Raw genomic sequence first — 26419 nt, 5'->3', positions numbered from 1 at the left:
AAAGGAAAAGAAGACACGCTGACAGGATTTTTGGAGCCGGTGAATTTTGGTGACAGTCTGTAAGCGTCTCTTTTCAGTGAATCACTTAATCCGCACGAAGCTTCGTAAACATTTCTCCTGCAGGATACACTCTTCTTGTTCTCAACTATGCTGTCTGTTTCTTCAGTGCTTCTCTAAACCGTGTGTATGAGGAACATGTGTTATCGTCCGGTTCTCTGGATGAGAGAGTATTTCTGGGAGAAGCGGCCAGGGAAGACATCGGTACCCCAGGACCTTGTTTCTGTGAAGGGATAGAGAACCAGGAACAACCCAGCAACTATATGACAGTATGTGTGTTGTACAAACACAGTTAAAGGAGTAGTTACCTCAAAATGAACATTTCCTGATAATTTACTCACCCCAACAACATCCAAGATGTTCATGTCTTTCTTTCTTCAGTGGAAAAGAAATTTAAAAAAATTCGGGATTTTTCTGAAACATCACACAATGTCTTCAACGGTAACCAAATAAAAGTCCAAATCAATGCAGTTTCAAAGGGCTTTGAAGAGCTTCACACGGCTCTGCTCGATCCTAGCTGAGGAATAGGGTCTTATCTAGCCAAACCATCGGCCATTTTCTAAAAACAGGCATTACGTCATCACGTTGGAAAGGTCACGCTGGACGTAGGGGGAAGCACCGCCCCATTGTTTACAAGCGTGGAGAAGGAGGATCGTTCAATTTTTATTGTATGTTGAATGACATATTTATGTCTTTGTGTCAGTTTATTATTTAAAATGGTCCTTTTGTGTGCGTATCCTGGCTGTTTAAAACAATGGGGCGGTTCTTACGCCTACGTCCAGCGTGACCTTTCCAACATGATGGTGTAATGCCTGGCGGGTCGCCGACCAGCACAAGAGGAACAATTGTGGTTAAAAAGTAAATACATTTTTATTCTTTTTAGAAAATGGCCGATGGTTTGGCTAGATAAGACCCTATTCCTCAGCTGGGATCGAGCAGAGCCGTGTGAAGCTCTTCAAAGCCCTTTGAAACTGCATTGATTTGGACTTCAACAATTTTGCTACCGTTGAAGTCCATTGGGACTCATTCATGAAACACGAGCAGAACGAATTTTTGTGTAAATCGTGTGTAAAGTGGTTCTGGCGTAAATTTTCGGATTCATTAAAATGTTCGTATTTTCCAAATGTTAGTTGGTACACAAGAAATCTACACCTGCTCCCAGCCACGCGTAAATAGTGCGCTTAACACCCGAACGTTTTGCTCCTTAATAACTAAGGCTGCATTTTAATTCACCTTAATCGGGTACATATTTGCACAGCATTTTGAAAAAATATTATATATAGTAATTACATACGGTTTTTCTTATTATGAGAGCCAGTAATAGCATCTGCGATGGTGGTCCTTCTCCAGTTTGAATACTATTTTTCCGAAGTGAACTAATTCGTTTTTTGCTCTCAAGCTTAATGTCGAACCATTTTCTTCTCACTTCTGGGAATGTTTGATTAACAGATGAAACTCCATTAACTGCATCTGTAATACGCTGCCAAGCTTCCTTTTTTTTAGGACCCGATACGCCACTATGTACGCTTGAAAATAAAATGTGGCGTTTTGAATGAACTTCTGATAATAAAACTTCAATTTCTGCATCTGAGAATTTTTTTTTCATTCGCATTCATGTCATAATATGATGCCCATATATAGTTGTCAGTCGGATTTAATGGGCGGGATTTATGGTAATTGAGAATGAACGTGCACGCGCATCCCATTTACGACTGATTGGAATTCATTAACACACACACACATTTCACTATCACATCTGACGTTTACGAAGTATTTGTGAATCAGGAGAAGAGTTTTCGGGAAGGTCTCTTTACGCGCAAATCACTCGCATATTTACTCGTATATTTACGAATGTTTCATGAATGAGACCCAATGTGTGGAGAACAATCCTGAAATGTTTTCCTCAAAAAACTAAATTTCTGTACCACTGAAGAAAGAAAGACATGAACATCTTGGATGGCATTGGGGTGAGTAAATTATCAGGAAATGTTCATTTTGAGTTGAACTAATCCTTTAAATACACATAATATTCATTCTGAAAGATGAACACTGATTTTATATTGACCAATAAATGTGTGTTTGTTTCACAGGCGTCTGCTCTGAAAGTGTGTACTCCTTTGACAGGAAGGAGGTACGTGCCGGAGAGCAGCGTGGGTACCCCCGTTTCCATGGCGATGCAAAGTGTGGGCCGTCTGCACACGCTGCTGACAGGATTCAAATACAGACCCAGCACGAGACTCAGAGACGTATTCAGGTGATCCCCAACTGGGTTCTTCTGTGATAGTCACAATCCGCAACATACAGCCAGCCGAACCAAATGCAATGTTCTTGAATTGATTCTAATGAACTTTGATTCCAATAAACCTCATGACTTGCCAATCCATTGTTTCCAGTGAATGTTGACTTCACTAAAATAACCAGTGTTAGTCAACTATGATTTCAGTTATTCCAGGAAACTATGATGCTAGTCAAATGTGATTCTAGATATTCAGGGAAACAGATTCTTGTGATTTCACTTGATTGTCAACCCAGTAAAAAGTGATACCAGTTATTCCATTGAATTGTGATCTTAGTACATATGTGAAACCACTGATTCCAGTCAAATGTGCCACTGTGATTCAGGGATCCCAGTGAATTCAGATGACAGGGATTCCAGTAAAATGTGACACAAGTGAATCCAGTGAACTGTGATTCCAGTGATGTTTGCTGTTGTTGTGAACTTTTTCATCTAAAGTGTAGGAAACTCAGAAGCGAAGACTAGGAGACTTGGTGGTATCTTCAGCAGGATTCTTTATTGAGAACACGAGCTGTTGTTAGCTGCAATCATTCGTCAAGTCTAACTAAGGGAATCTTACATTGTAGTGTATGTACATTTCAAGGGAGAGGGATTACATAGAGGTGGAGGCACTCTGAAACAAAGCATGTAAATGAAGTACAGGATTCAGCTCGTTACCGGAAATTCCCCAGCCCGGATCTCATCAGCATAACAGTGTCATGTATAGATGGTGATCCAATCAGCCTGATTAGATCACTCAAACCTTAACATTATCATAGAGACAAAGGCCCAGCTGTACTTTGAGAAGTGACAAAAGGTTAGCTTGACTTAATCTTCTTTAAATCTCATCATCTATGCCTCAAAATGGAAAACACTGTGTACAGTTTAAATACTATTGTATGGGAACCTAATTAAACATTTAATACATTTGTAGCACTACACTGTGCACTGGAATAACTGGTATTTTCTGTTTAAAAAAACCTCAGATCTTGTGTAAGAGACCCCAGTGAGTCCATAGCAGCAAGGCTGAAGGATATGTCAGAGATCTTTCTTCAGAGTTATCAGGGAACAGGAGAGGAGAGCAAGAATCTGGCCAGAGGTGTGCATCTCATGCTTTCTTACGTCATATATTCCTAAAAATTGCTTTAATTTGTAGCGAATGACTTTCCCCACAATTCAAACACTGATATCAAAACATCTTGTTTTACAGATGTTGCAGTGAAGTATTTTTGCTTGGCTGAGGCACTTTATTACAAATCCCTGGAAGTGATCATCAGCCAGGAGAAGAAAAGGCTTGGAGACGTGGACCTGTCTGTAGGTTTCATATTCAGTTCAAACATAAATCACACAATGTGCCCTAAATAAGCCATGAATGTAATGAACACCTTACTGCAAAACTATTGAATATTAGCCGCATTAATTACATATTCTGAATGTTATATCATACGTCTCAGGGCATTCTAGAGCAGGACGTATTCCACCGGTCACTGATCGCCTGCTGTCTGGAGATCGTCATCTTCTCGTACAGACCACCGGGAGAGTTTCCCAGAGTCCTTCAGATATTTGACCTCCCCGCTTATTACTTTTACAAGGTAAATTAATATAAAGAATAAAATGGAATGCATTCATTCATAAGAGTCTAAAGGCTTTCTGTCTCACGCACAGGTGATTGAGGTGTTGGTGCGGGCGGAGGAGGGTCTTTTCCGGGAGGTCGTCAAACACCTGAACCATGTTGAGGAGCAGGTGCTGGAGTCCCTGGCGTGGAAAGGAAACTCCCCGCTGTGGGAGAGCATCCGAGAGGCCAAGAACTGTGTTCCCGCCTGCCAGGAGGTCAGAACAATATAACTTATGCTTTTGATTATAGAAACATGATCAGTACTTTCACTGAAGAAAGTACACTTTAGCATACTTTCAAAAGAGTACATAAATCATTTACTTTAAAAAATATATTTAAGTGCGAAGCAGGTAGCATGACATCTAGCTGGTCATCGCTCTACATTTATTGCCTTTTTTTCCATCACATATTTCAGTAATTATCTTCAATTAGGTATTATTCGAAAGCTTAAAGAATCAAAATTCATCCTTTGGAAAAATATTTTTGAAATTTGACACTGTGTTACCATGGAAATGGTACTTTAAAACCTTTTAGCAGTCTCCTCCCCCTAGTTGATGGTTTAATGTTTAGAAATTTACAACACGATTTTGTTTTCTTTTAATAATTGACAAAACGCATATAATTGGACAGGTCTGAGACCCATGATTCCACATTTGGCCACTGTGTTGTGATAGAAGTGAAACTGTGATAGAAATATGTTAATTTGTGGCAGGGGAAAGCATTAAAAAAAAAACCAAAAAACAATGTGTGTCACTTTCTGGCTATTTGTGGTATAGCACATCAAATATCTCATTGGAACCTCTATTTGTGTGAAATCAAATTTGGAATATTCCAGCAATTGTAGAGTCCAAATTATTTAGTAAAATATATATTTTGTGTACAATTATTAATGTTTAGTGCAGTACATTTGCTTTACAGTAAAGTTAAAAATATACTCATTTTAAATGTCATTTTGAATAACGCATTATAGTTAAAATAATAATCAAGTACTTTACATGTGTACGTATGTTAGTCAACACATAAAGATAAGTGTACTTTAAAGCACGACAAAAGTGTACTAAAACTTAATGATTTAAAAAAAATGATTTAATATTATTACAAAGCGTACTTAAGTGTGTTAAGAAACAGTCATGGAAGTGGACTCACTTTAAAGTACACTTAAGTGGCCTTTAATTTAATTAATATTATATTATCTTCATCATACAGAATTCTTTTAAAATATACTTTTAATATTCACTACACTACAAGTGCACATTTAGTACAATTAAGTGCACATATTTCTAAATATTAGAATAAAGTGTGCTAATGATATCTTCAGACCTTTTTTTTTTCAGAAATGGACAAAAAAAGTTGATGTTAGGGTTACAATGCAGATGGTATTATGATGGCTGATATGAATAATCATATGTATGTGACAGGTAATGCCGCCTCAACACCTGGAGGACGGTTCAGGAAGCACCACACACACTCCCAACAAGACTGAGTTCAGCAGTAAGATTGCAGGAAAAGGTGACTTACTTTGAATGAAACAAGCACCATGACTGAACACATGACGATTTCTATAAGCATTCTTTGAAACAAACCAAAACTGTCATATTTTAATATGGCGTTTCTTTTCCTCCTCCAGGAGTTTCTCCGTCCCCTGCGTCTCTCCATGACCGCTATAGCTCGCCCCCTACTGGCACAGCCTGCCGGCGCCTCTTTGTGGATGGAGACACAACCTCTGAGCCTGCTCAAACTGTGAAAGTGGCCCAGCCGTCTCTGGTCAGCACCATCTCCGCTGGCCAGACGGTGGTCACCATGGCAACAGCGACTGTCACCGCAAACAACGGCCAGACTGTCACCATACCTGTTCAAGGTGTCAAATTAATCTTAACTATCTTAATCAATCTGTAGTCAGTAGGGTCTGAGCGAGCCTTGAGTGAGAGAAAGGACCCTTGTAAACAACTCACCAACACTGGTCTCAAACCACAAACACAGACAAATTGATTAATACAATGTGCATTGTTGCTGCTGGACTTGCTACTGTCAATAGATACACAGACACGCTGCTGTTGCTGCATGAGTAGACATACATATGTCCTGTAGCAGATCTAGGCAGGTGGAGCTGGGGGAGGTGGAGGGGTTCAGAGGAAGGCCCTGTCCCAAATGGCACCCTAAAGACTTGCGGTCCTCCTACGAGTCTGCGCTGTCGGGAAGAAGTCTGCTGTGGAGTTTACTTTAGTGTGGGCTCAGCAAAAGTGCACATCAAGAGCCCATAACACTCACGAGCACCCCTCTGAAACCTAAAATGACAAATGGGACACCCTACAGTCTTAAGGGACATGCGCACACGGCAGCCATTGTAAGTCCACTAGACCGTAAGTGCAAATGAAGTGTGCAATTTGGGACAGGGCCTCATAGCGTGCTGCGGGACTAGCCTACAGCAAACACTGAACCAAAGTTAAATGTTAAGCAAGCAATCTCAATGGCTCCAGGATAAGCAGAAGCCAATCAGCTTGTGCCGTGCAGTAATCATGTGATGGCTCGCAGACTGCATTGTAAAGGACAGCTTTCGAAATAGTTTTAGCATGTTGATGAATATGGGACTGTTAATGTCATTGGCCTAGACTAGATCTGCTATAGTGCTACTGCCAACACACACACACACACACTGCTGTGAGCATGCGAGATACAGTTTCTGCTGCTGCGTGAGTAGACATGCACAGGTCGCGTCACAGATCTAGGCAGGCGGAGCTGGGGGAGGTGGAGGGGTTCAGAGGAAACATGTCATTTCAATTACAATTTTGATTGTACAAACTTTTCATTATTTACATCTTTGTTTACAGGAATAGCAAATGAGAGCGGTGGCATCACATTTATCCCGGTGCAGGTGAGCGTGACGGGTCAGGGTGGGGGGGCGCTGCCAACCCTCAGTGCCCAGGCTCTGACGGGCACCCTGACGGCAACACACACAGGACCGGTCCAGAACAACCCCAGCCCTGCCAAAACGGACAAGAAGAGCCCTCAGCAGGGAACACCCACCCAACGAGCACAGAAGACCGGCTCCCTCTGCCTGTTCTTCCGCAAGGTACACTAAGGCCACATCCACACGAATCCAGAGCTTTCCCTACCCAATCTTTTTTTTTTTCCTCGTTCTAAATTATTTTTCGTAAACACGGCGTCGTCTCAAGAAATATATGCGTACACACGAAACCACTGAAACCGACTGAAAACGATGTGGTATACATGCCAGACCAGTGTGTGGCGCTGTAATTCTGCCACAGAGATACACTAAACAAGGAGAAGAAGACCTTGCGCGCGCTATACAAACACAACGACGAAGATTGCTCACCGTGTAGCATAGGAGCAGAAGAGTTTGCTTTAGTAAAGCTAATAGGCTCAGTAGCTCTGCTGCACGAACACAAGCATATAGTCCGCCATTGTTGTTGCTGTTACGTGCGACGTATCGGTGTGTGACTAATGCTGACACGTGGTGTGCTGACATCATATTTTCACAAAATGTACGGATTGGCCGCACACACGAAAACGCAAGGGTGTCGATTTCAGATGCACTCTGGGACCCGGTTTAAAAAAATAGCGGTTTCAGTGTCCCGAAACTCCAGATCCGTCTGGACGAAACGCCAATACGATACAACATGTGTACGTATACAGCTAAACCGTCTCCGTGTGGACAGGGCCTCAGATACACTGTTCCAGTAAAAGTGTACACTGCATTTTTGTATTTATTTTTATTTAGAAGGCCTCTAAATTATCAACATGATCAAAAGTTTGTTGTCTACTACATGCCTTCTGACTGACAAATCATACTTTTTTTAGCAAGTATAATTGTCCTTTGTTCTATTACAGGTTTCCCACGGGTCCTTGAAAGTTTGTGAATCAGGAAAAAAATATTCAAGGCCCTGGAAAGTTTTTGAAAATAAACATACATAGATACAGGTCCTTAAAATTGCTTGAATTTATTTTGTGAAAGAAGTTTTCTGGAAAAAAAAAATCCATATTATGTTATTCCGGTCCGCTAATGTGTTATTTCGCCAACACTTCGTGGCCTATGCCAAACTAGCTTGCTTGATTTACGCTAGTTACGCTTATTTACGTGTTACGTTAAGTGTTTCCTGCGTGGGGTACTTTGTGTTGTACGTTGCCTTGACGTTCACGCATGGACGAAACTACTATGATGGTACCTGAACGTTTATTGTTGGACACAACAAATGTGTCCGCACATTAAGTCCTTAAATTTGAGGGTATTGGACCTGGAAAGTCCTTGAATTTGAAGTTACCAAGGTGTGGGAACCCTGTATTAGTATAATTGTACAAACGTCCACCTTCAGCTTGTCTTTCATGTCTTTTTGCTGTGAAATCTGTACATTAAAGTAAATGTAAGAATAACTTATATTTGTCATGCTGCGGCTGCAGTAACGCACTACGGAGATAAAAATACAAATATATATATAGTTTTTTTTTATTAAATCCACAAGGAATACTCAGGAGATCGCAGGGAAATAACAAACTAACAGCATAAAACTAAGGGGCTGTTTACACGACACCGTTTTAAACTAAAAACGTTTTGGCCCTTCATTTACACGACAAGGACATTTCGGGTGCCTGAAAACGCAAACTTTTCAAAACCTGTTTCAAAGTGCAAGTTTCTGAAAACGGTCTCTGTGTAACATGTTCAGTCTACAGCGTGTCATCGCCATCTAATGACCTGGCAGCAGATCACTGCGTTTTTAGTGGTTTTCACGGATCCGTGTGAAAGGGGATCATTTTGACAATGGTGTCGTCTGTACGAGGAAAACTCAAACGAAAAACGTCTCTGTTTAAGCATATCGTTGTTGTGTAAACGTACCCTAAGACCATATGAACTGAGGAAACTGAAACGGATAAGAACTGAACTGGTGTGAAGAACTAATTAACAACCAAGGAAACTAACTAGAGAAAACGAATCAGTTACCTAACGTAACCTCGGTTCTCTCTAGAAGAGGGAACGAGTATTGCGTAAGCTAGCTTACGCTGCGGGAAAGATTCATCTTTGCTGAGAGTTTGAAGCCAAAAATTATTTCATAATTTGTATCCATTGACAACGCAGTTCCTCTGCGGCAGACCTAGAGCAGGCTAGCTAGCAGCTCATTGGTTCGCTCAGAGAGAACTGCTTAAGCCTATGGGAGAGCGGGGCTGAACCCGCTGCCAATGAGAAGCGCCCGCGCGCTCATTGCATCATGGCCCGCCAGAATGGGCGTGGCTATGGTGTATATAACAGTCTCTCCCAGGCTTATATGTTGATTTATTTCAGCGTGAAGCGAAACGCTAGTAGTGCAAGCACGGTCGGGAACGCAATACTCATTCCCTCTTCTAGAGAGAACCGAGGTTACGTTAGGTAACCGATTCGTTCTCTTACGAGAGGTTCTCTCGTATTGCGTAAGCTAGCTTACGCTGCGGGAACACCTGGTCAACGCCGTGCGCTATGAATCCACTCATGAATCCCAGGGTGACACCGGGGGATTTTTAACGTGGAGTGAATGTAATATGAGGCCGGCAGAGCGGGCACATGAAGTATATACATAAGCATCTAAGAAGAGCACAAGGGGCGAACCGGTTGTGTGAGGGACTCCCAGTAATGCAGCTTCTTAGGGAGCTGGTCGTTAGACAGCTAGTAATTTTGCCTGCAAGGCGGGAACTTCCAAGTTGTAAAATCTGACAAAAGTGGACAGGGAGGCCCATCCCGCGGCCACACAAATGTCATGAATGGAAATTCCACAGGACCATGCCCACGATGAGGCCATGCCTCTAGTGGAGTGCGCCCTGATGCCCAGAGGGCAGGGCAGGCATTTAGATGCGTAAGCAGAGGCGATAGCGTCTACTATCCATCTAGACAGTGTCTGTTTAGAGGCGGCCAGACCCCCAAACGACACGAAAAGCTGCTCAGCGCGTCTGAACGCGGCAGCGCGCGTAGTGTACAATCTCAGAGCCCGCACCGGGCAGAGGAGATTGGCGTCGCGCTCACTATCGGATGAAGGCAGAGCCGATAGGGAAATAATCTGAGCCCTGAACGGGGTACCAATCGCCTTCGGGACATAGCCATGCCTAGGTTTGAGAATGACAACAGAATCATTCGGTCCAAACTCAAGACACGCGGCGCTGGATGAGAGCGCGTGAAGATCCCCCACGCGTTTTACTGAGGACAGAGCCGTCAGAAAAACGGTTTTGAGCGAGAGGTATTTTAGGTCCACAGACTCGAGCGGTTCGAACGGGGGTGCTTCATAGCTTCGAGAACTATAGAAAGATCCCAGATAGGAACCGAAGGGGGGCGCGGAGGGTTCATCCTCTTAGCTCCCCTGAGGAAGCGGATGACTAACTCGTCTTTGCGCAGGGACTGAGCGCGTCGGGGTTCAGAGAACGCCGCGACGGCTGCCACGTAAACCTTGAGAGTGGAGGGGGACCTGCCCTTGTCCAGCATCTCTTGAAGGAAAACAAGCAAAGACAGCACCTCGCATGACCGTGGGTCCAGATGTTTGTCTGTGCACCATTTTGAGAACACAGACCACTTAGACGCATAGAGCCTTCTCGTGGAAGGTGCTCTAGCCTGTATGATAGTGTTTCTTACTCCCTCTGGCAAATCGACGAATAGTCATTGATCACCCATGCATGTAGCGCCCAGCGCCGTGGATGGGGGTGCCAGATCGTGCCGCGAGCTTGAGAGAGGAGATCTGCTCTGACTGGGATGGGCCACGGGGCTGTCTGTGACAGCTGAGTGAGCTCCGGAACCCAATTCTGACTCTCCCAACGCGGGGCTATGAGGAGCACCGAGTGGCGTGTGTCCCTGATCCTCTGAATTACCTGTGGTAGCAGAGCGATCGGAGGGAATGCATAGAGCGGGCGGCGAGGCCATTCCTGGGCTAGCGCGTCCTCGCTCCTTGAAAAAAATATTGGGCAGTGAGCGTTCTCTTCTGACGCGAAGAGGTCCACTTATGCTCTGCCGAATAGCCGCCACAGTATTTGGACCGTTTGTGTGTTCAGGGACCATTCTCCTGAGGAGATGAGGTTCCTGGACAGTATGTCTGGACCATCGTTCAGATGGCCCGGCACATGCGTCGCTCTGAGCGAGAGCAGGCGGCTCTGAGACCAAACTAAAATGCGGTGTGTCAGTAGGAAGAGATTCCTGGATCTGACACCGCCCTGACGGTTGAGATAGGAGACCACAGCCATGTTGTCCGAACGGATCAGGACGTGGTGTCCCCGAATGAGCGGGAGGAAGCGCGAGAGCGCGTTCTCGACCGCAAGCATTTCCAGACAGTTTATGTGTAAGGGGCTTTCCTGTGTCGACCAATGGCCGAAGGCCGGTGAGCCACCCTAACCCGTGTTGGATGCATCTGTCAAGATGACTTTTCGGCGGGAAAAGGTCCCCATCGTGACGCCCTGCCAAAACCATTCTGCTACTGTCCATGGCTGCAGCGCCGTGAGACATGTCTGCGTAACTCTGATCAGCTGGCGGCCCGTGTTCCACGCGCGGTGGGGTACACGGCTGTTTAACCAAAGCTGAAGCGGGCGCATGTGCAGAAGGCCCAGCTGAAGCACAGCGGAGGCTGAGGCCATGTAACCCAGCATCCTCTGAAAAGTTTTCAGAGGTGTGCGGGTGCCCATCTGAAACGAGGCGGCCAGTCGCTGAACACTGCGCGCGCGCTGTGTGGACAGGCGAGCCGTCATCGTGACCGAGTTCAAATCTATTCCTAGAAAGGAAATCGATTGACTGGGTTGAAGGGAGCTCTTTGTCCAGTTGACAGAGAGGCCCAGCGTTTTCAGATGGTCGAGGAGAACTGCGCGGTGCGACAGAAGCTCCGTCTGTGATTGGGCCAAAATCAGCCAGTCGTCCAGATAATTCAATATGCGCAGCCCCTGGCTCCGCAGGGGGGCGAGCGCCGTATCCATGCACTTCAGAGTGAAACAGAGCGAGCAGAGAGGGGACACGCGCATGATCTCGTGGGCATGTTTATGTTCTCTGATATTAGAGCGGGCTGTGCCCGTTTCATGTGATGGGGCTCTGAGAGAGACACGGGATATGTTATGCTTGTGTGTATGGGTGAACACATGATTGTGGGCACATTTTCTACACAACTGGCATATTTTCTCTTTTTGAGATTTCTCTGGGTAGCCGTGAAAACGGCTTTTTGTCGCTCGCAAGCGGGCTGGGACACCGGCTTGTTTGTGGCGGTCAACACTACAGCAGTCGGCGAAACAACGGGGACTGGCAGAGGGCGAAGCTTTGACGGCGGTCCGGCCGCAGCGGGAGAGCGCCGTCGTTTTCTTAACTTTGCTAGGCAGACTTCTGATGATCAGGCTTCAGCGTGATCTTGGGTCGCGGGCCCCGTGGGGGCGGCGGTCTGCGGCGGCTCTCAGAGCGAGAGCGAGGGCGGCCGCCCTGTCTGCGCTGGGCTGTTTGAGTCTGCGGAGGAGGGCGCTGTGGTGGAGCTCTGGCAGGAGGCTCGCGAGAGCGGCCTGCGGAGGAGCTAGCGCGGCGGGGCAGAAACAAATTCATGGCCTGAGTGGCTTTCTGGACCTCGGAAAAGCGATCGACGATTCCCGTGACAGCAGATCCAAAAAGGCCCGTCGGGGAGAGGGGCGCGTTAAGAAACGCGGCGCGCTCAGAATCTCCCATGTCGGCGAGCGTGAGCCATAAGTGTCTCTCGGATACACAAAGGCTGGCCATGCATCTCCCCAGAGCTTGTGCGGCGGCTTTAGTGGCGCGAAGGGCGAGGTCCGTAGCACTTCTCAGATCCGTGACAGCGGGGGAGGGGTTTCTACCGCTTTCGGCCCACTCACGGAGAATATCGCTCTGTAACACTTGGAGGACAGACATAGAATGCAGCGCTGCGGCGGCCTGACCGGCGGCGGCGTAGGCGCGAGCATGAAAGCTCGAGGTCGCTCTGCAAGCTTTCGAAGGAAGCGTGGGGGAAGAGCGCCATCTAGCAGAGGGCGGGCAGAGGTGTGCGGCGACCAAGTCCTCAACGGGCGGCATGGCTGAATAACCTTTTTCGGCGGCTCCGTCCACCGAGCGCAGCTAGGCGGATATATCGGAGCGGTTTCTAGCCGAGAGCGGGGCATTCCAGGACTTCATCAGCTCTGTGTGAAGTTCAGGCAGGAATGGGGCGGCCCGGTTGCACGCGGGGGTCGAGCGCCGATGAAAAAAGCTGCCGTCCATCCGGTTCGGGGCCTGCTCGGGTGGAGGAGACCACTCGAGACCGAGGCGTCGACGGCCTATGAGAGGAGGCGCATTAGTTCCTCCTCTATCCCGGCGCGGATCCCCGCCGACTCTCTCGTGGATCCGAGAGATGACCATTCCTCACTGTCTGACGCGAGCAGTGAACAGGAATCCTTCTCCTCCGCGGCGTCATCGGAAGCGACAGAGCAGCCACTCGGCGGCAACTGTATGTCCGGCTGGGGCGGGGAGGGAGAGCGGGAAGCGGGAAGCGGCGGCGGCGGCCCGCATGGTTCCGCAGGGGGCTCCGGTGGCCTCTGGGAGCGGCGTTTCTTCTTACGCGGCGAAGAGAGAGGCGGCGCGGGAGCGGATTTTGCCGCCAGAAGTCGTGCCCGCAGGGATGACAACGGCAGGCTCTCACAGAAGTCGCATCCTCCATCCGCGAGGGCGAGTTCTGCGTGCTCGAGTCCCAGGCAGAGAGCGCAAATGACATGGCGGTCTCCGTCCTCGAGAGGAGCGCGGCAAGAGCCGCAGGAAAAACGAGACATCTTTAAAAAGACGCTCGGCTCTTTTAGATGTAGAGAAAAGAAGGATACAGTCGTCGGATGGCGCTAGCTTGCAGGGCGGCTGAAGGTGGCGAAGACGGCCGGCTTCTTTAGGGTCCGGGAGCTCGCTAGAGTGATGCCTTCTCGACGGCGACGGCTTTTCTCAGGACAGCAGAAGCGTGTAGCTTGCTGAAGATGAAATGAATCAACATATAAGCCTGGGAGAGACTGTTATATACACCATAGCCACGCCCATTCTGGCGGGCCATGATGCAATGAGCGCGCGGGCGCTTCTCATTGGCAGCGGGTTCAGCCCCGCTCTCCCATAGGCTTAAGCAGTTCTCTCTGAGCGAACCAATGAGCTGCTAGCTAGCCTGCTCTAGGTCTGCCGCAGAGGAACTGCGTTGTCAATGGATACAAATTATGAAATAATTTTTGGCTTCAAACTCTCAGCAAAGATGAATCTTTCCCGCAGCGTAAGCTAGCTTACGCAATACGAGAGAACCTCTCGTAAGAGAACAGACAGGCAACAGTGGAGACGAAACCAAAACAGACCATACATGTTACAATACTGGGTAACACTTTATTTTGATGGTCCCTTTTAAACATTCTGTTGACTATAAGTAACTTTGCAACTACATGTCAACTATCAGTCAATAGAGTATTATTACTATTCAATATCTGCTAACTCTTTATTGTGACGGTCCTCCAGACATTCAACCTACTATAAGTAACTCTGCAACTACATGTCAACTTATTCTTCTAACCCTACCAGTCTACTAATACTCTAGTGAGAGTTAGTAGACATGTATGTGCAACGTTACTTATAGTCAACTTAATGTGTTATAAAGGGACCATCAAAATAAAGTGAAACCCAATATTGTTAATATTACTTCAAGATGAACACTTACTGGACTGAAGCAACTTAGGTTTATCTATACATATCCTTAATTATTCATAAATAGTGTTTTATCATTGTATTGCGTTACATTATATGTTTTCGTCATCAGTAGATCAAGCGCATAACTTTCCACACCCATCGGTGTTTGTTCAGAGTTGCGCTCTCTCGCTAATCTGCCCTGTTCAGTAAATCTGGCCCTAAACTGTTCCATTTCAAAAATATTTTTCTGACTATTGTTTCATAAATTAGGCTTTACAAGGTTAATCATTCATACAGTTAGACATCATTCAATCATTCAATCCGAAATAATGCCGTTCCCCCATCATCAGGTGTATCACCTGGCTAGTGTGCGCCTCAGAGACCTGTGTGCTAGACTGGACATCAGCGCTGACCTGCGCAGGAAGATCTGGACGTGTTTCGAGTATTCACTGGTGCACTGCACTGACCTGATGATGGACCGGCATCTGGACCAGCTCCTCATGTGTGCCGTCTACGTCATGACTAAGGTGTTTGCTTCAGTCATCCTACAAAGGTTATTTACGTGTGTGTCATCGAGGGTACAGTAGGCAATGCTTTTCATAAACACTCTTTGATATACTGGTTGAAACTCTCTTCACACCCTGATTGCAATCAATAAAAGTGGTCTAAATATTACAAAATGGTTGCAGCAGAGATGAGGCTGGATCTGAGTGCAGCAGTCTTTATTGATAACAAACTCAAACTAACAGAAATACTCAGAAAAACAAGAACAGAACAACCAGTAAACGGCAAGACAGCTGAACAGGACTAAACAAAGGGCTTAAACACACAGATTAACTACACACACCTGAACAGAACTGGCTCAACCTGTAACCATGGACACACACAGGCAGGGGACGAGCGAGACTGAACTAATTAACACACTGACTGCAAAACACCAGGACAGAAATACAAACATGAATCCAAACACACTCAACACGTGACACACTGCTGAAGTCTCAGGACCAAAACACGTTTGTTCAGTCATTGCATTTGGTTCAAACTTCATCAGTACAATTGTGCAATTGTATATTTTTAAACACATGACATACAAGTTTCAATAGAAATTACATTAAAGTATATTGTAGTTTACTGTAAAATCTTTTTGGCAGTGCACTTTTACTATATCTCAAAGAAAATTAAGTAATTATGAAATTGCATGTAAAGATGTACGTCAAAAAACACTCGAAACTACTTGCATTTAGTATAAACGTAAACTATAATGTATTTTAATTGCAATTAAGTGTCCAAAAACATTACATTCATAAGGATATTATTTTCATAAAAAGTACTTTTTTAAAAGCTTGTACATTTTTTCACAAAGTAGCTGTTGAGCTGAAAGAGAAAAGCAGAGTTTCTGCTCAGTTCAGCGAACACGATTTGTGAACTTTCGACTTTGTTGACACATTTTAGAGTGCAATGATGTGTGAAATCAAAATGGCATAGCTAGAAACGTGTGTATGCAGATGTAGAGTGCGTTCAAATGACATCGACTGTTGTTGCTACTGTACCTTAAAGACTAATACATTTATGTCGTTCACATTAAGGCATTGATATGTAAAAATGGACGGTCAAATGTTGATAACCTCACAATCCTTGCGATTTCAGAACATTACATTTTTGTTTCATTAAATGGTCTGGTCTGGGGAGCGAGGTGTGTGTTACAGCACTGTTTTGTCCATTGTTAGGTGACGAAAGAGGACAAGTCCTTCCAGAACATCATGAAGTGCTACAGGTCTCAACCTCAGGCCAGCAGCAGTGTGAGTGTGACGTCCGGCCGTGTGTACAAACACTGGTAAAGATGATAATGGTATTAATGAAGATGACAATGGTATCTCAGGTGTACAGGAGTGTGTTGATCTCTGGGAGGAAAAGACGGCATTCAGGAACCAGTGAAAACCCCCACAGACAGAGCTCGCCCACTGAAGGAGGACAGGAGCAAGGTAACGCACGCGTGGCGCTGGACGTGTCATGTGATGTGGACACAGTGTGCAAATACACAGCGCTATCAGCGGGTTACTCTTAGTGCACGTTTCCTGATGTTTCATTCTGTGTTTGATCCCTCAAACCCTCATGATGCATCTGGTCTGTTTTGAGGAATAAATACAAAATGCTTTTAGTGCAGCAAAATAAGCAAGACTATTATTTGTTTATTTTTTAGATACTAAATAATGATAAAAGATATAACCATTTAAAAAGAAAAAGTTACACCTTTTGTGTTCAATCCATTTTGACCTGGTTTTCAACTGAGGCTTTAGACATAGTATTTTTTTTTTTTTTATCTCAAAAATACTTATAAATGTACCATCTTTCCCATATCTCACACACAGTTTTGGAATTTAATTTTTGAATATGCACACCTGTTGATAAACCATTGAAGCATGAAAATGATAATAATAATAATAATAATAACCTTTAATTTCTATAGCGCCTTTAAATGTACATCTCAAAGCGCTGTTATCATTTTCATATGAAAGTGAAAATGAATGCAAGGAAGATGAATATATTGTTTTGAAAACATTCCAGAGTAATATAGATATTTTTATTTGTTAGAAAATGTATCTGTTGATTTCATAAATTTGGACTGTTTTTTAGCAATCATGAGAAACTTAATTAAATCCATTGGTTTCAAGGTTAATTCTGGTAATACTCAGATTATATGGTCTGTATGGAATATTTTCATATCCCATACATTTTTCTCTTGCATCACTGTTTTTTTTTTGTAGTTTATGTAAAAAAAAAAAATTCATAGAATTTCTCAAGATTTGAATTACTAAAAAGGTGTTAAATATAGTAATAACATGGTAACTTTTAAAACGTAGCATGTTGTGCACATTCACTCATTAATGAGAAGTTATTCATCAGATACTACAAAGGTTTTAGTTGGAAAATATTAAGTTATGACTGTTTCATAGGCATATATGCAGTGTTGTTGTACTCAAGCCTGAACAAGACCGGACTTGGACCGAAGTCAATCTCGCGGCGTCAGAAATTTCCTCAATTTCAGGACCTTTTAGACTCAGCCTGAGCTGGTCTGGACAAGTCATAGAAAATATGGTCTTGGACTGGGACTTGAGACAGACGTCCGAGTCTGATTCTGGTGTTGTCCGGACTGGAGTACAAAAACACTGTTTACAGGCCACATCCAAACAGACCTGCAAATGCTAAAATCGAATGCAGATTTTGATTTGATTATGATTGTTAAAAGTGCTGTCCTGTTTGTGTGCTGTACAGCCAGCGGTGAGAGCAGTCCGGTGTCCATGCGCTCCAGCAGTACTCTCCCCATCCCCCAGCCCAGCAGCGCCCCCTCCACCCCGACCCGGGCCCCCGGGGGCCCCCAGGAGCCGGACGAGGACAGGGGAGACCTCATACGCTTCTACAACCACGTCTACATCAAACAGATCAAACCGTTTGCTCTGCGCTACTCCAGCAACTCGCCCAAAAATGGGGTAACTATTGCCTGTCCTGTGTATTACTGCGGTCTAAAGTCCGAGGCAAGATCAAGTCAAGTCCATGACAATGACCAGGGAAATATTGCCTTGGACTCGAGATGGGCTCAAGCACTGCAACACTGCCAGCACCTACACATAGCAACCGCATAGCAACAACCTGTTAACCAATCAGAACCTAGCAATTACTCAGGGGTGACTTTCCCGAAAGCATTGTGTGCCGACTATGGTCGCGAGTTACATTGATCCTGCATTTCTATAGTTCCAACCAACATCCACAAACTTGTGTGGTTCTAACTACAGTCTAGTTTATTCTCTAGTGCCCCTGTAGTCACGCCGCAAAAGATTGAGCTGGTCTACAATGTACATTAACGGCTTTCTGTTGTTTTGTGTAAATTAACTATGATAATCTGACTTTAATTGAGCAGAAGTTATTTTCCCACCACCTGCGTGACATCATTAGCGACGGAGGTGTGACCACGTTACTACGGTTTATAGAAACAGTCGCAACTAGCTTGTTCATTTCTCCAATGGTACTTAAGCTGCGAGTTATGTCGTCATATGGGAAATGCACCCCAGAATAGCCTAGCAACACCCTGGCAACCACCCACAACACATTTGCATCCTAGCGGAAAGCTTTTTACAGACAATTTCTTCAGAAAATACAGAAATCCAGCACAGTTGCACTTCTGGCAAGCTGAGTTTGAGTCCCGGCTCGAGGTCCTCTCCCGATCCCGTCCCCCTCTCTGCTCCCAGTGCTCCCTGTCTCCTCTACACTGGTCGATCTAATAGAAGACAAAAGGCCTATACATAGAGCTGTCGCGATAGTCAATATATCGACTTATCGCACGATATATGGAAATGAGCGCGATCATTTTTGGTGCCGCGATATATTGCAACTGATAATTTATTTTATTATTAAAAATAATAATTAGATTTATTTTTACATTACAATGAATGTCACCAACATTTTAGTTGATCGCGCTGCCTCTGTCATCTTGTCTGCACTCTGTGTCGGAGGCGGGGCTCAGGCAGCGTTTCCCCACACACACACACACACACACACACACACACACACACACACACACACACACACACACACACAGAGATAGAGACACCGTCAGGTAAAGAGAAGGCGTGAACCAACTGCATTTTAAAGTGTTCTGCGACATCTACAGCGAGCCAGTTAGGAATAACGAGTCCAACATGGAATTGAGCCATGTGAGTGATTTTATTCAGAGTGAACACGGTGAATCTGACTGCAGTAACGTTAGATGTGAAAGATATGAATAAAAATGATGTTTATTCAGCCAGCTCACATACCTGTATTTACTTCCTTTTTTCGGTCGAAGTCCACAGTAGTCAATTGTCGAGTTCGCGGGCGCGATCATTAGTTATCTTAGTTACCAATGATCGTGCGCGCGAACTCGACAATCGACTACTGTGGACTTCGACCGAAAACAGGAAGTAAATACGGGTATGTGAGCTGGCTGAATAAACATCATTTTTATTCATATCTTTCACATCTTTATTCATATCTTTCACCGTGTTCACTATGAATAACATCACTCACATGGCTGTTCACTTAAAATGACACATCAAGGATGTTAACAGGTTTAAAACTAGCCCCGTTTAAGTCAACAGTGTGCACATTTTAAAAAGAGGATAACACGGTGTAGGAAACACCGATTTTTGTCGTTGTTCTCTGTACTGACAGCACTCCAAATTTACCAAAAAAATGAGCTCAATGTTAAAATTGACCGGAGTTCTCCTTTAAGCCCCACAAGGTAAACATGTTGGTGTTCCTTTCTCGGAATCTGCCTAACAATTAAAAAACGAATCTGACAGCAGAAATGTCCTGTTGATGCATCTGTGCCTTTGTGTGAGACACTTTAAAAGTTTAAATTGACATATTACTTTGTTTTGATCTAGTTCTTTATACCTTGCACTTTTTTGTTAACGAAAGTGTATTTATTTACTTGTTTTATTTATTTGGGATATATTTTTTCACATTTCACAATGTCTAAATATTGAATAGATTAAGAATAAAATGTTCTTTGAAACAGTGTATTTGCATTATTATGCTATTATATTGTCATTATGTAATCAGTGGCCTAAAATGGTCTGAAAATTACAATAATATCGTTTATCGCAATTAATTTTGGTGCAATATATCGCACAACAAAAAGTAGATATCGTGACAGCTCTACCTATACATATATATCACGGAATGGGTGGATTAAGGTGTGAGGACTCAAGTGCAGAAACAATGGGTAAATATTTATTAAGTAAATAAACAAACAAACACAAACTACAAACAAAACTCCCTCGTGGGGGAAACCGAGAACAAAAACAGGCAGGATAAGGAAACACGAGGAACATGGAAAACTTGGACAACGAACCAGCACAGGACTGCGAACACAGGGAGACTAAATAGGGAAACAAACATAAGAGGTTAATGAACAAGGCAGGTGGGGCAAATCAATCAATAATCAGGTAACAAGATGGGAGGGGCCAGACAATTGACAAGAGAGCACATGGCACAAGGAATACAAGACAAGCCATGTGCTCACAACAAACCAGACTAAACACCAACACATGAGAAACCGGGAATGTCAGAGCTCTGTCACCAAACCAGATATAAACCAAACAGAGGTAGCAGAAACCCTGACAATATATGACTTAAAGTCATTAATGTTAAATGAGAAAAGAATCAAATAGACATTACATTTATTTATTTATCACATACACTTTTAAACTTTTTTTAGAAGCTGCATTTGAATTGGTATTTAGATATATTTACAAATCAAAAAGGTTTGAAACGACATGAGGGTGAGCACATTTTTGGGCAAACAATCCCCAAAATATGATTTTTTATGAAATGATACTGTAAATAAGAACCTTCATCTGCCAGTAGGTGGCGGTAATGTCTAAATGAGTGAGTCGTTGAGGCGTTCAATAATTTGATTAATTTGAACAGCTGATTGATTCAGGAATCTAAACTTTCCTGTAAAGGACTTTCCATGTGTAAGTCGCTCTTTACGACTGGGTCATTGAATCATTGGTTTGCTCGATTGATTCGCTCAAAACATGTATTCATTCTGAAACGAAACACCACTGTGTGTTGCCTGGAGACGCACAGCTCTTCTGCTCTGGCTTCACAGGTAGTGCTCTTCAGCAAAAGTCAGCACAATTTAGCACATTTTCTTCTAAACTGTAGGAAACTCAGAAGCGAAGACTAGGAGACTCGGGTTGTATCTTAAAGGAGAACTCCGGCGCAAAATGAACCTTTGGTCTAATTACACATTGTTACCTAGTCAACCGTTATCTGAGATTTGTTTTCATGATTATCGAATGTAAATAGTTTAATCTCTAAAAACAGTTTAGCCTATAAAGCTAGTATAACGCTAGTATATTGGGCATAGTGTAATAGACAAATAAAAATCGCTTGTTAATACCACTAACAAGGCTGAAAATAGCCCCACACTAACACAGTAGCATAATGAGGGTCCCTACCTTCAAACCGAAGCATTGAGAACTTTGTAAGTGTACAGACAGTTTAATAAGAAGATATTTTAAACATACAGTCAACTTCGCGTATACAGGCAGAAGCCATCTTTGAAATACAGCCTTTACCAGTCGATCTACGAACGCCGATCCAAGTGCGCTGGTGAGATGTGAACGAGCTATAAGTTGTGATAAGGTGAGCGCGAACAGTAGGCTTGGATCGGCGTTCGTAGATCGACTGGTAGAGACTTTATTTCAAAGATGGCTTCTGCCTGTATACGCGAAGTTGACTGTATGTATAAAATATCTTCTTATTAAACTGTCTGGACACTGACAAAGTTCTCAATGCTTCGGTTTGAAGGTAGGGACCCTCATTATGCTACCGTGTTAGTGTGGGGCTATTTTCAGCCTTGTTAGTGGTATTAACAAGCGATTTTTTTTTTGTCATTACACTATGCCCAATATACTAGCGTTATACTAGCTTTATAGGCTAAACTGTTTTTAGAGATAAAACTATTTACATTCGATAATCATGAAAACAAATCTCAGATAACGGTTGACTAGGTAACAATGTGTAATTAGACCAAAGGTTCATTTTGCGCCGGAGTTCTCCTTTAAGCCGGATTCTTTATTGAGAACACGAGCTGCGTTGCTGTAGTCTTTCCATCCAAGTCTGACTAAAATAAAATACACTGTAGTTTATGCATTTTAGAGGGGGAGGAGTTACATCGAGGGGGAGACACTCTGAAACAAAGCATGTAAATGAAGTATACAGGTTTAGGAACCTGCTCTTAGACTGAGAGTGCCTAATCCAATCAGCATAACTTTTCAAACTGAGCCAGGGGCTCCCAGAGCCATTAAAGACAAAGAGTCTCAGTACTCTGATTCATTTAACTTACAATAGAGAGACCAGGACTGGCAGAATCTCTTGCTCATTTATTCCTCAAATGCTACATTCAGTCTACTAGACTTTCTCAGTTTATATACTATTGTACTGGAACCTAAATTAAACATTTTAATACATTTGTAACACTACAATCGACAGCCCTAATATATATATATATATATATATATATATATATATATATATATATATATATATATATATATATAAGAAAATAGTTGTAATACTGCATTTGTGTGTGTGTGTGTGTGTGTGCAGGCTGAAACTCCTCCCCTCTGTCCGTATCCCTCTCTCCGCATTGGCTCTCCTCGCCGGGTCCTCCTGTCCCACAATCACTCCATCTACATCTCTCCACACAAGACCGGCTGCTCGGTTTCTCCACGGGACAAGATCTTCTACTCCGTCAGCTCCAGTCCATCTAACGTAAGAACAACACATTCCTGGAAACACGCTTCCTGTTCAGTCTCATCATTCTTAAAGCATTGATCCCTCTGTCCCACAGCGGCTCCGCGAGATCAACGTGATGATCCGCACGGGCGAGACGCCCACCAAGAAGCGCAGCATCGGCCTAGAGGAGGAGCATCAGTCGCCCGCCAAACGGCTGTGCCAGGAGAACCAGACGGCGCTGCTCCGACGCCTGCAGGACGTGGCCAACGACCGCAGCTCCTCGCACTGATCCCTCACACACACACACACACACACACACTGTGCCAGGTTCATCAAGCCAAAGACACTCACACATGCTGTTTATATTTAGAGGAATAGTTCACTTCACACCAAAACAACAACAACAACAAAATCACTCAAAAAATCTGTTTCGCTACTTTTTATGTGAAACACACAATTCATTTTTATATTTCCAAACAACTCTGGAATATCCTATTGAGCCTCGCTTATGACACGCAAGAGAGAACAATAGATACTGTGGCATTGAATTTATAATTCATTCCCATGACTTAATAATTCGTGCTCACTTTCAATTCATTCATTCCCTTATTTTAGGTAAATCGTGGTCATGTTGTACTAATTCTTTCCCTCGTTTTACTTTAGTTCAGTGATAACTACGATACAGGTTTTCTTCTGTATTCTGCAGGTCGCATCTCTTCCAAAGACACTCAGACATGCCGTTGACTCATTCCTTGTTTTAGGAGACTTATGGCCATTTTGTACCTATTTGTTCCCTCATTTTAATTGAGCTAATAATAGCCAAAATTTCACTAAAATAAAGGAGTAAATTAGTACAACATGGCCACAATTTACTTAAAATGAGGAAATGAATTAAGAATTTGTTCCCATGACTTATTAATTCGTCGCCAAGTTCTACTAATTAGTCAAGTCATCTTTATTTATATCGCGCTTTTTACAATACAGATTGTATCAAAGCTTCACTGTGATAACATAAAAATAAGTTTGTTCTAGAATAAAATGGCTTCATCGTCCACCTGAAGTAAGGCAGATCAATAATATAAATTAGCTCCCTCATTTTGGGTAATTCTTTCCCTCGTTTTACTTTAGTTCAGTGATAACTACGACCAACAACAAACTTCTGTATTCTGTAAAACGGGTCGCATCACTTCCGGTTCAGGTCTTTGTTAAATATAGAGCTATTTTACTCAAAGGAGCGAGCAAAGATGAGCATAAGCGATGTCCGTCGCAGATACACATTGACATCTAAACGTTTTTTTATTGTTCTTCTTCTCAGTAATATTTGGACATTAAAAGGGTCATATGATGCTTTAAATGTTTTCATTTTCCTTTAGTGTGTGATGTATGACCGGCCTAACACACCTCGATCGAAGTCAAGATGTTACTTCATCAGACGTCCACGTCACAATGTGAAATATTAGCATAATGCCAAACACAGAAGACGAGGCTTCAGTGAACAGTGTTGACGGTGTGTGTGTGTTTGGACACAAACGACACGTTTGTGTGCATGCCAGGCCAGTAGTTGGCGATGTCACTTTGTAAAGAAACAGTACGACTGCAGACTGAACACGTAATACGCATGCGCATGACGTCACCGTTTACACAGATTCATGTTTTTGTCATTTACACCGAGACGATAACGGTATCGGTTTCAGAAAAAGGCCCTTTGAAACCCGTTTTCAAAAGTCTAAACGTCGTTTCATTATTCAGACAGACTGGGAACAGAGATGCAATAATGTGCAGTATATGAAAAATAATGTTTATTTTTTACATTGAACCATGTTAACCTATTCTGTTACACTCAATAATAAAGATAAATATGTTAGTGAATGACCTTAAAGTCCATATTGCCGTCAGTTTCCTGCAGATTCAGCGAGGCGACGTTCGACATAAAGCTAAAATGAGGAATGAATTAATAATAATAATAATCAGAAATCATTCTTAATTCACGGCCACAATATCGTACTCGGTTACTAACGTAACCTCGGTTCTCTTACGAGAGTATCTCTCGTACTGCGTAATAGCTTTACGCTAGGGGAAAAACTCTTTTCCACGAGATATTGAAGCCAAAAATTATCCTTAATTTTTTATTAATGTAAAACGCTTTGCAGCAGCAAGCAGACATAGGCGAAACAGCTCGCGCGCCTATTGGTTGCTCTTGCGGCAAATGCAGCAGCCTATCGAGAGAGACTCTGCGTGACGTAATGACCAATGGGGGCAATTCGCGCCCATATCGTCACGTCCCGCCAGAAAGGGCGTGGTCTCACCCTATAAATATGCTCGTTAGGCTGGTACAAGCTGGTTTTTATCGCTGAAGCGAACCAGAGCGTATTCCAAGCACGGCAAGATACGCAGTACTCGTTCCCTCTCTAGAGAGAACCGAGGTTACGTTAGTAACCGAGTACGTTCTCTTACGAGAGTATCTCTCGTACTGCGTAATAGCTTTACGCTAGGGGAACACAATGCAACACGCCGTGCGTACAGGGATCCAACACCAAAGTCCCAAGGGCCGAAGCCCAGGGCTCATGTAGTGCATAATCACCATAAACTCACATAGAGTGGAGGAAGAGAGGCTGGAAGCGTCATTCCCTATAAAAAAGCACCCAGCGGGGCTATCATATGACAATAAAACGCGCAGCCAGGGTGAAAGCTTTCAGCCTGATCTGGGTGGCCATACGTGTGTCAACACTCATGGGGGTGCAGTAAACTCAGCATCTGGGCAGCACCGCGGGGCAGATAGCACTGAATTTTAGACCGCCAAAAGCTTAGCTTGTAAGGCGGGTACCTCCAGGTTATAGTATTTTATAAATGTAGACGGCGAGGCCCAGCCCGCGGCCGTACAGATATCTTGCAGGGAAACCCCGCTCGACCAAGCCCACGAAGAGGCCACGCCTCTCGTGGAGTGCCCTCTGACACCCAAGGGGCACTGTAGGCCCTTTGCAGAGTAAGCGAGCGCAATGGCATCCACTATCCATCTGGATAGGCTCTGTTTTGAGGCGGCGAGTCCCTTGGAACGCCCGCCAAACAAAACGAAAAGCTGCTCCGTCTGTCTGAAAACAGACGAGCGTGACACATAAGCTCTCAATGCCCTGACGGGGCAAAGGAGACTCGCGTCCTCCTCCTCACTGAGAACCGGAAGGGCGGACAGGGAAATTAACTGGCCCCTAAACGGTGTATTGAGGGATTTCGGGACATACCCATGCTTAGGTTTGAGAATGACCTTCGAGTCATTAGGCCCAAACTCCATACACGACACGCTTACTGAAAGCGCCTGCAAGTCCCCTATGCGCTTCACTGAAGCGAGAGCCATGAGAAACACTGTTTTGAACGACAGGTGTTTCATGTCCACCAGCTGGATTGGCTCGAACGGGGCGCCTTTCATGGCCTCCAGGACCGTGGAAAGGTCCCACGTCGGGACTGAAGGGGGCCTGGGAGGGTTCAGCCTCCGAGCTCCCCTAAGGAAACACACGACTAAGTCGTTTTTCCCCAGCGACTGGCCAGACACCGGTTTTGCAAACGTTGCTATGGC

The 26419-nt window shown here is 44.1% G+C and overlaps 1 protein-coding gene across 2 annotated transcripts in view; it reads left to right on the top strand.

The window, feature by feature from the left end:
- Positions 1 to 23866, top strand: part of rbl2 (retinoblastoma-like 2 (p130)) — a 44538-nt gene extending 20672 nt beyond the window's left edge. For both annotated transcript variants that reach the window (XM_056245733.1, XM_056245734.1), the window contains 16 exons: positions 1 to 59; positions 167 to 326; positions 2148 to 2311; positions 3319 to 3431; positions 3543 to 3646; positions 3787 to 3924; positions 3998 to 4162; positions 5366 to 5456; positions 5575 to 5805; positions 6776 to 7017; positions 14916 to 15092; positions 16293 to 16364; positions 16445 to 16547; positions 17839 to 18053; positions 22723 to 22887; positions 22967 to 23866. The exon at positions 1 to 59 is cut by the window's left edge and continues 6 nt beyond it. In XM_056245733.1, the coding sequence (XP_056101708.1) occupies positions 1 to 59; positions 167 to 326; positions 2148 to 2311; positions 3319 to 3431; positions 3543 to 3646; positions 3787 to 3924; positions 3998 to 4162; positions 5366 to 5456; positions 5575 to 5805; positions 6776 to 7017; positions 14916 to 15092; positions 16293 to 16364; positions 16445 to 16547; positions 17839 to 18053; positions 22723 to 22887; positions 22967 to 23140 (2373 nt within the window). In that variant the 3' untranslated portion in view covers positions 23141 to 23866. The remainder of the gene's footprint in view (positions 60 to 166; positions 327 to 2147; positions 2312 to 3318; positions 3432 to 3542; positions 3647 to 3786; positions 3925 to 3997; positions 4163 to 5365; positions 5457 to 5574; positions 5806 to 6775; positions 7018 to 14915; positions 15093 to 16292; positions 16365 to 16444; positions 16548 to 17838; positions 18054 to 22722; positions 22888 to 22966) is intronic.
- Positions 23867 to 26419: the final 2553 nt, after the last annotated feature.

This window comes from Rhinichthys klamathensis, unplaced genomic scaffold (assembly GCF_029890125.1).
Source record: "Rhinichthys klamathensis goyatoka isolate OS25496 unplaced genomic scaffold, OSU_Roscu_1.1 h1tg000033l_1, whole genome shotgun sequence".
Taxonomy (NCBI): Eukaryota; Metazoa; Chordata; class Actinopteri; order Cypriniformes; family Leuciscidae; genus Rhinichthys; species Rhinichthys klamathensis.
The sequence above is the reverse complement of the archived record's forward strand: the minus strand, read 5'-3'. Positions and strand labels throughout refer to the sequence as shown.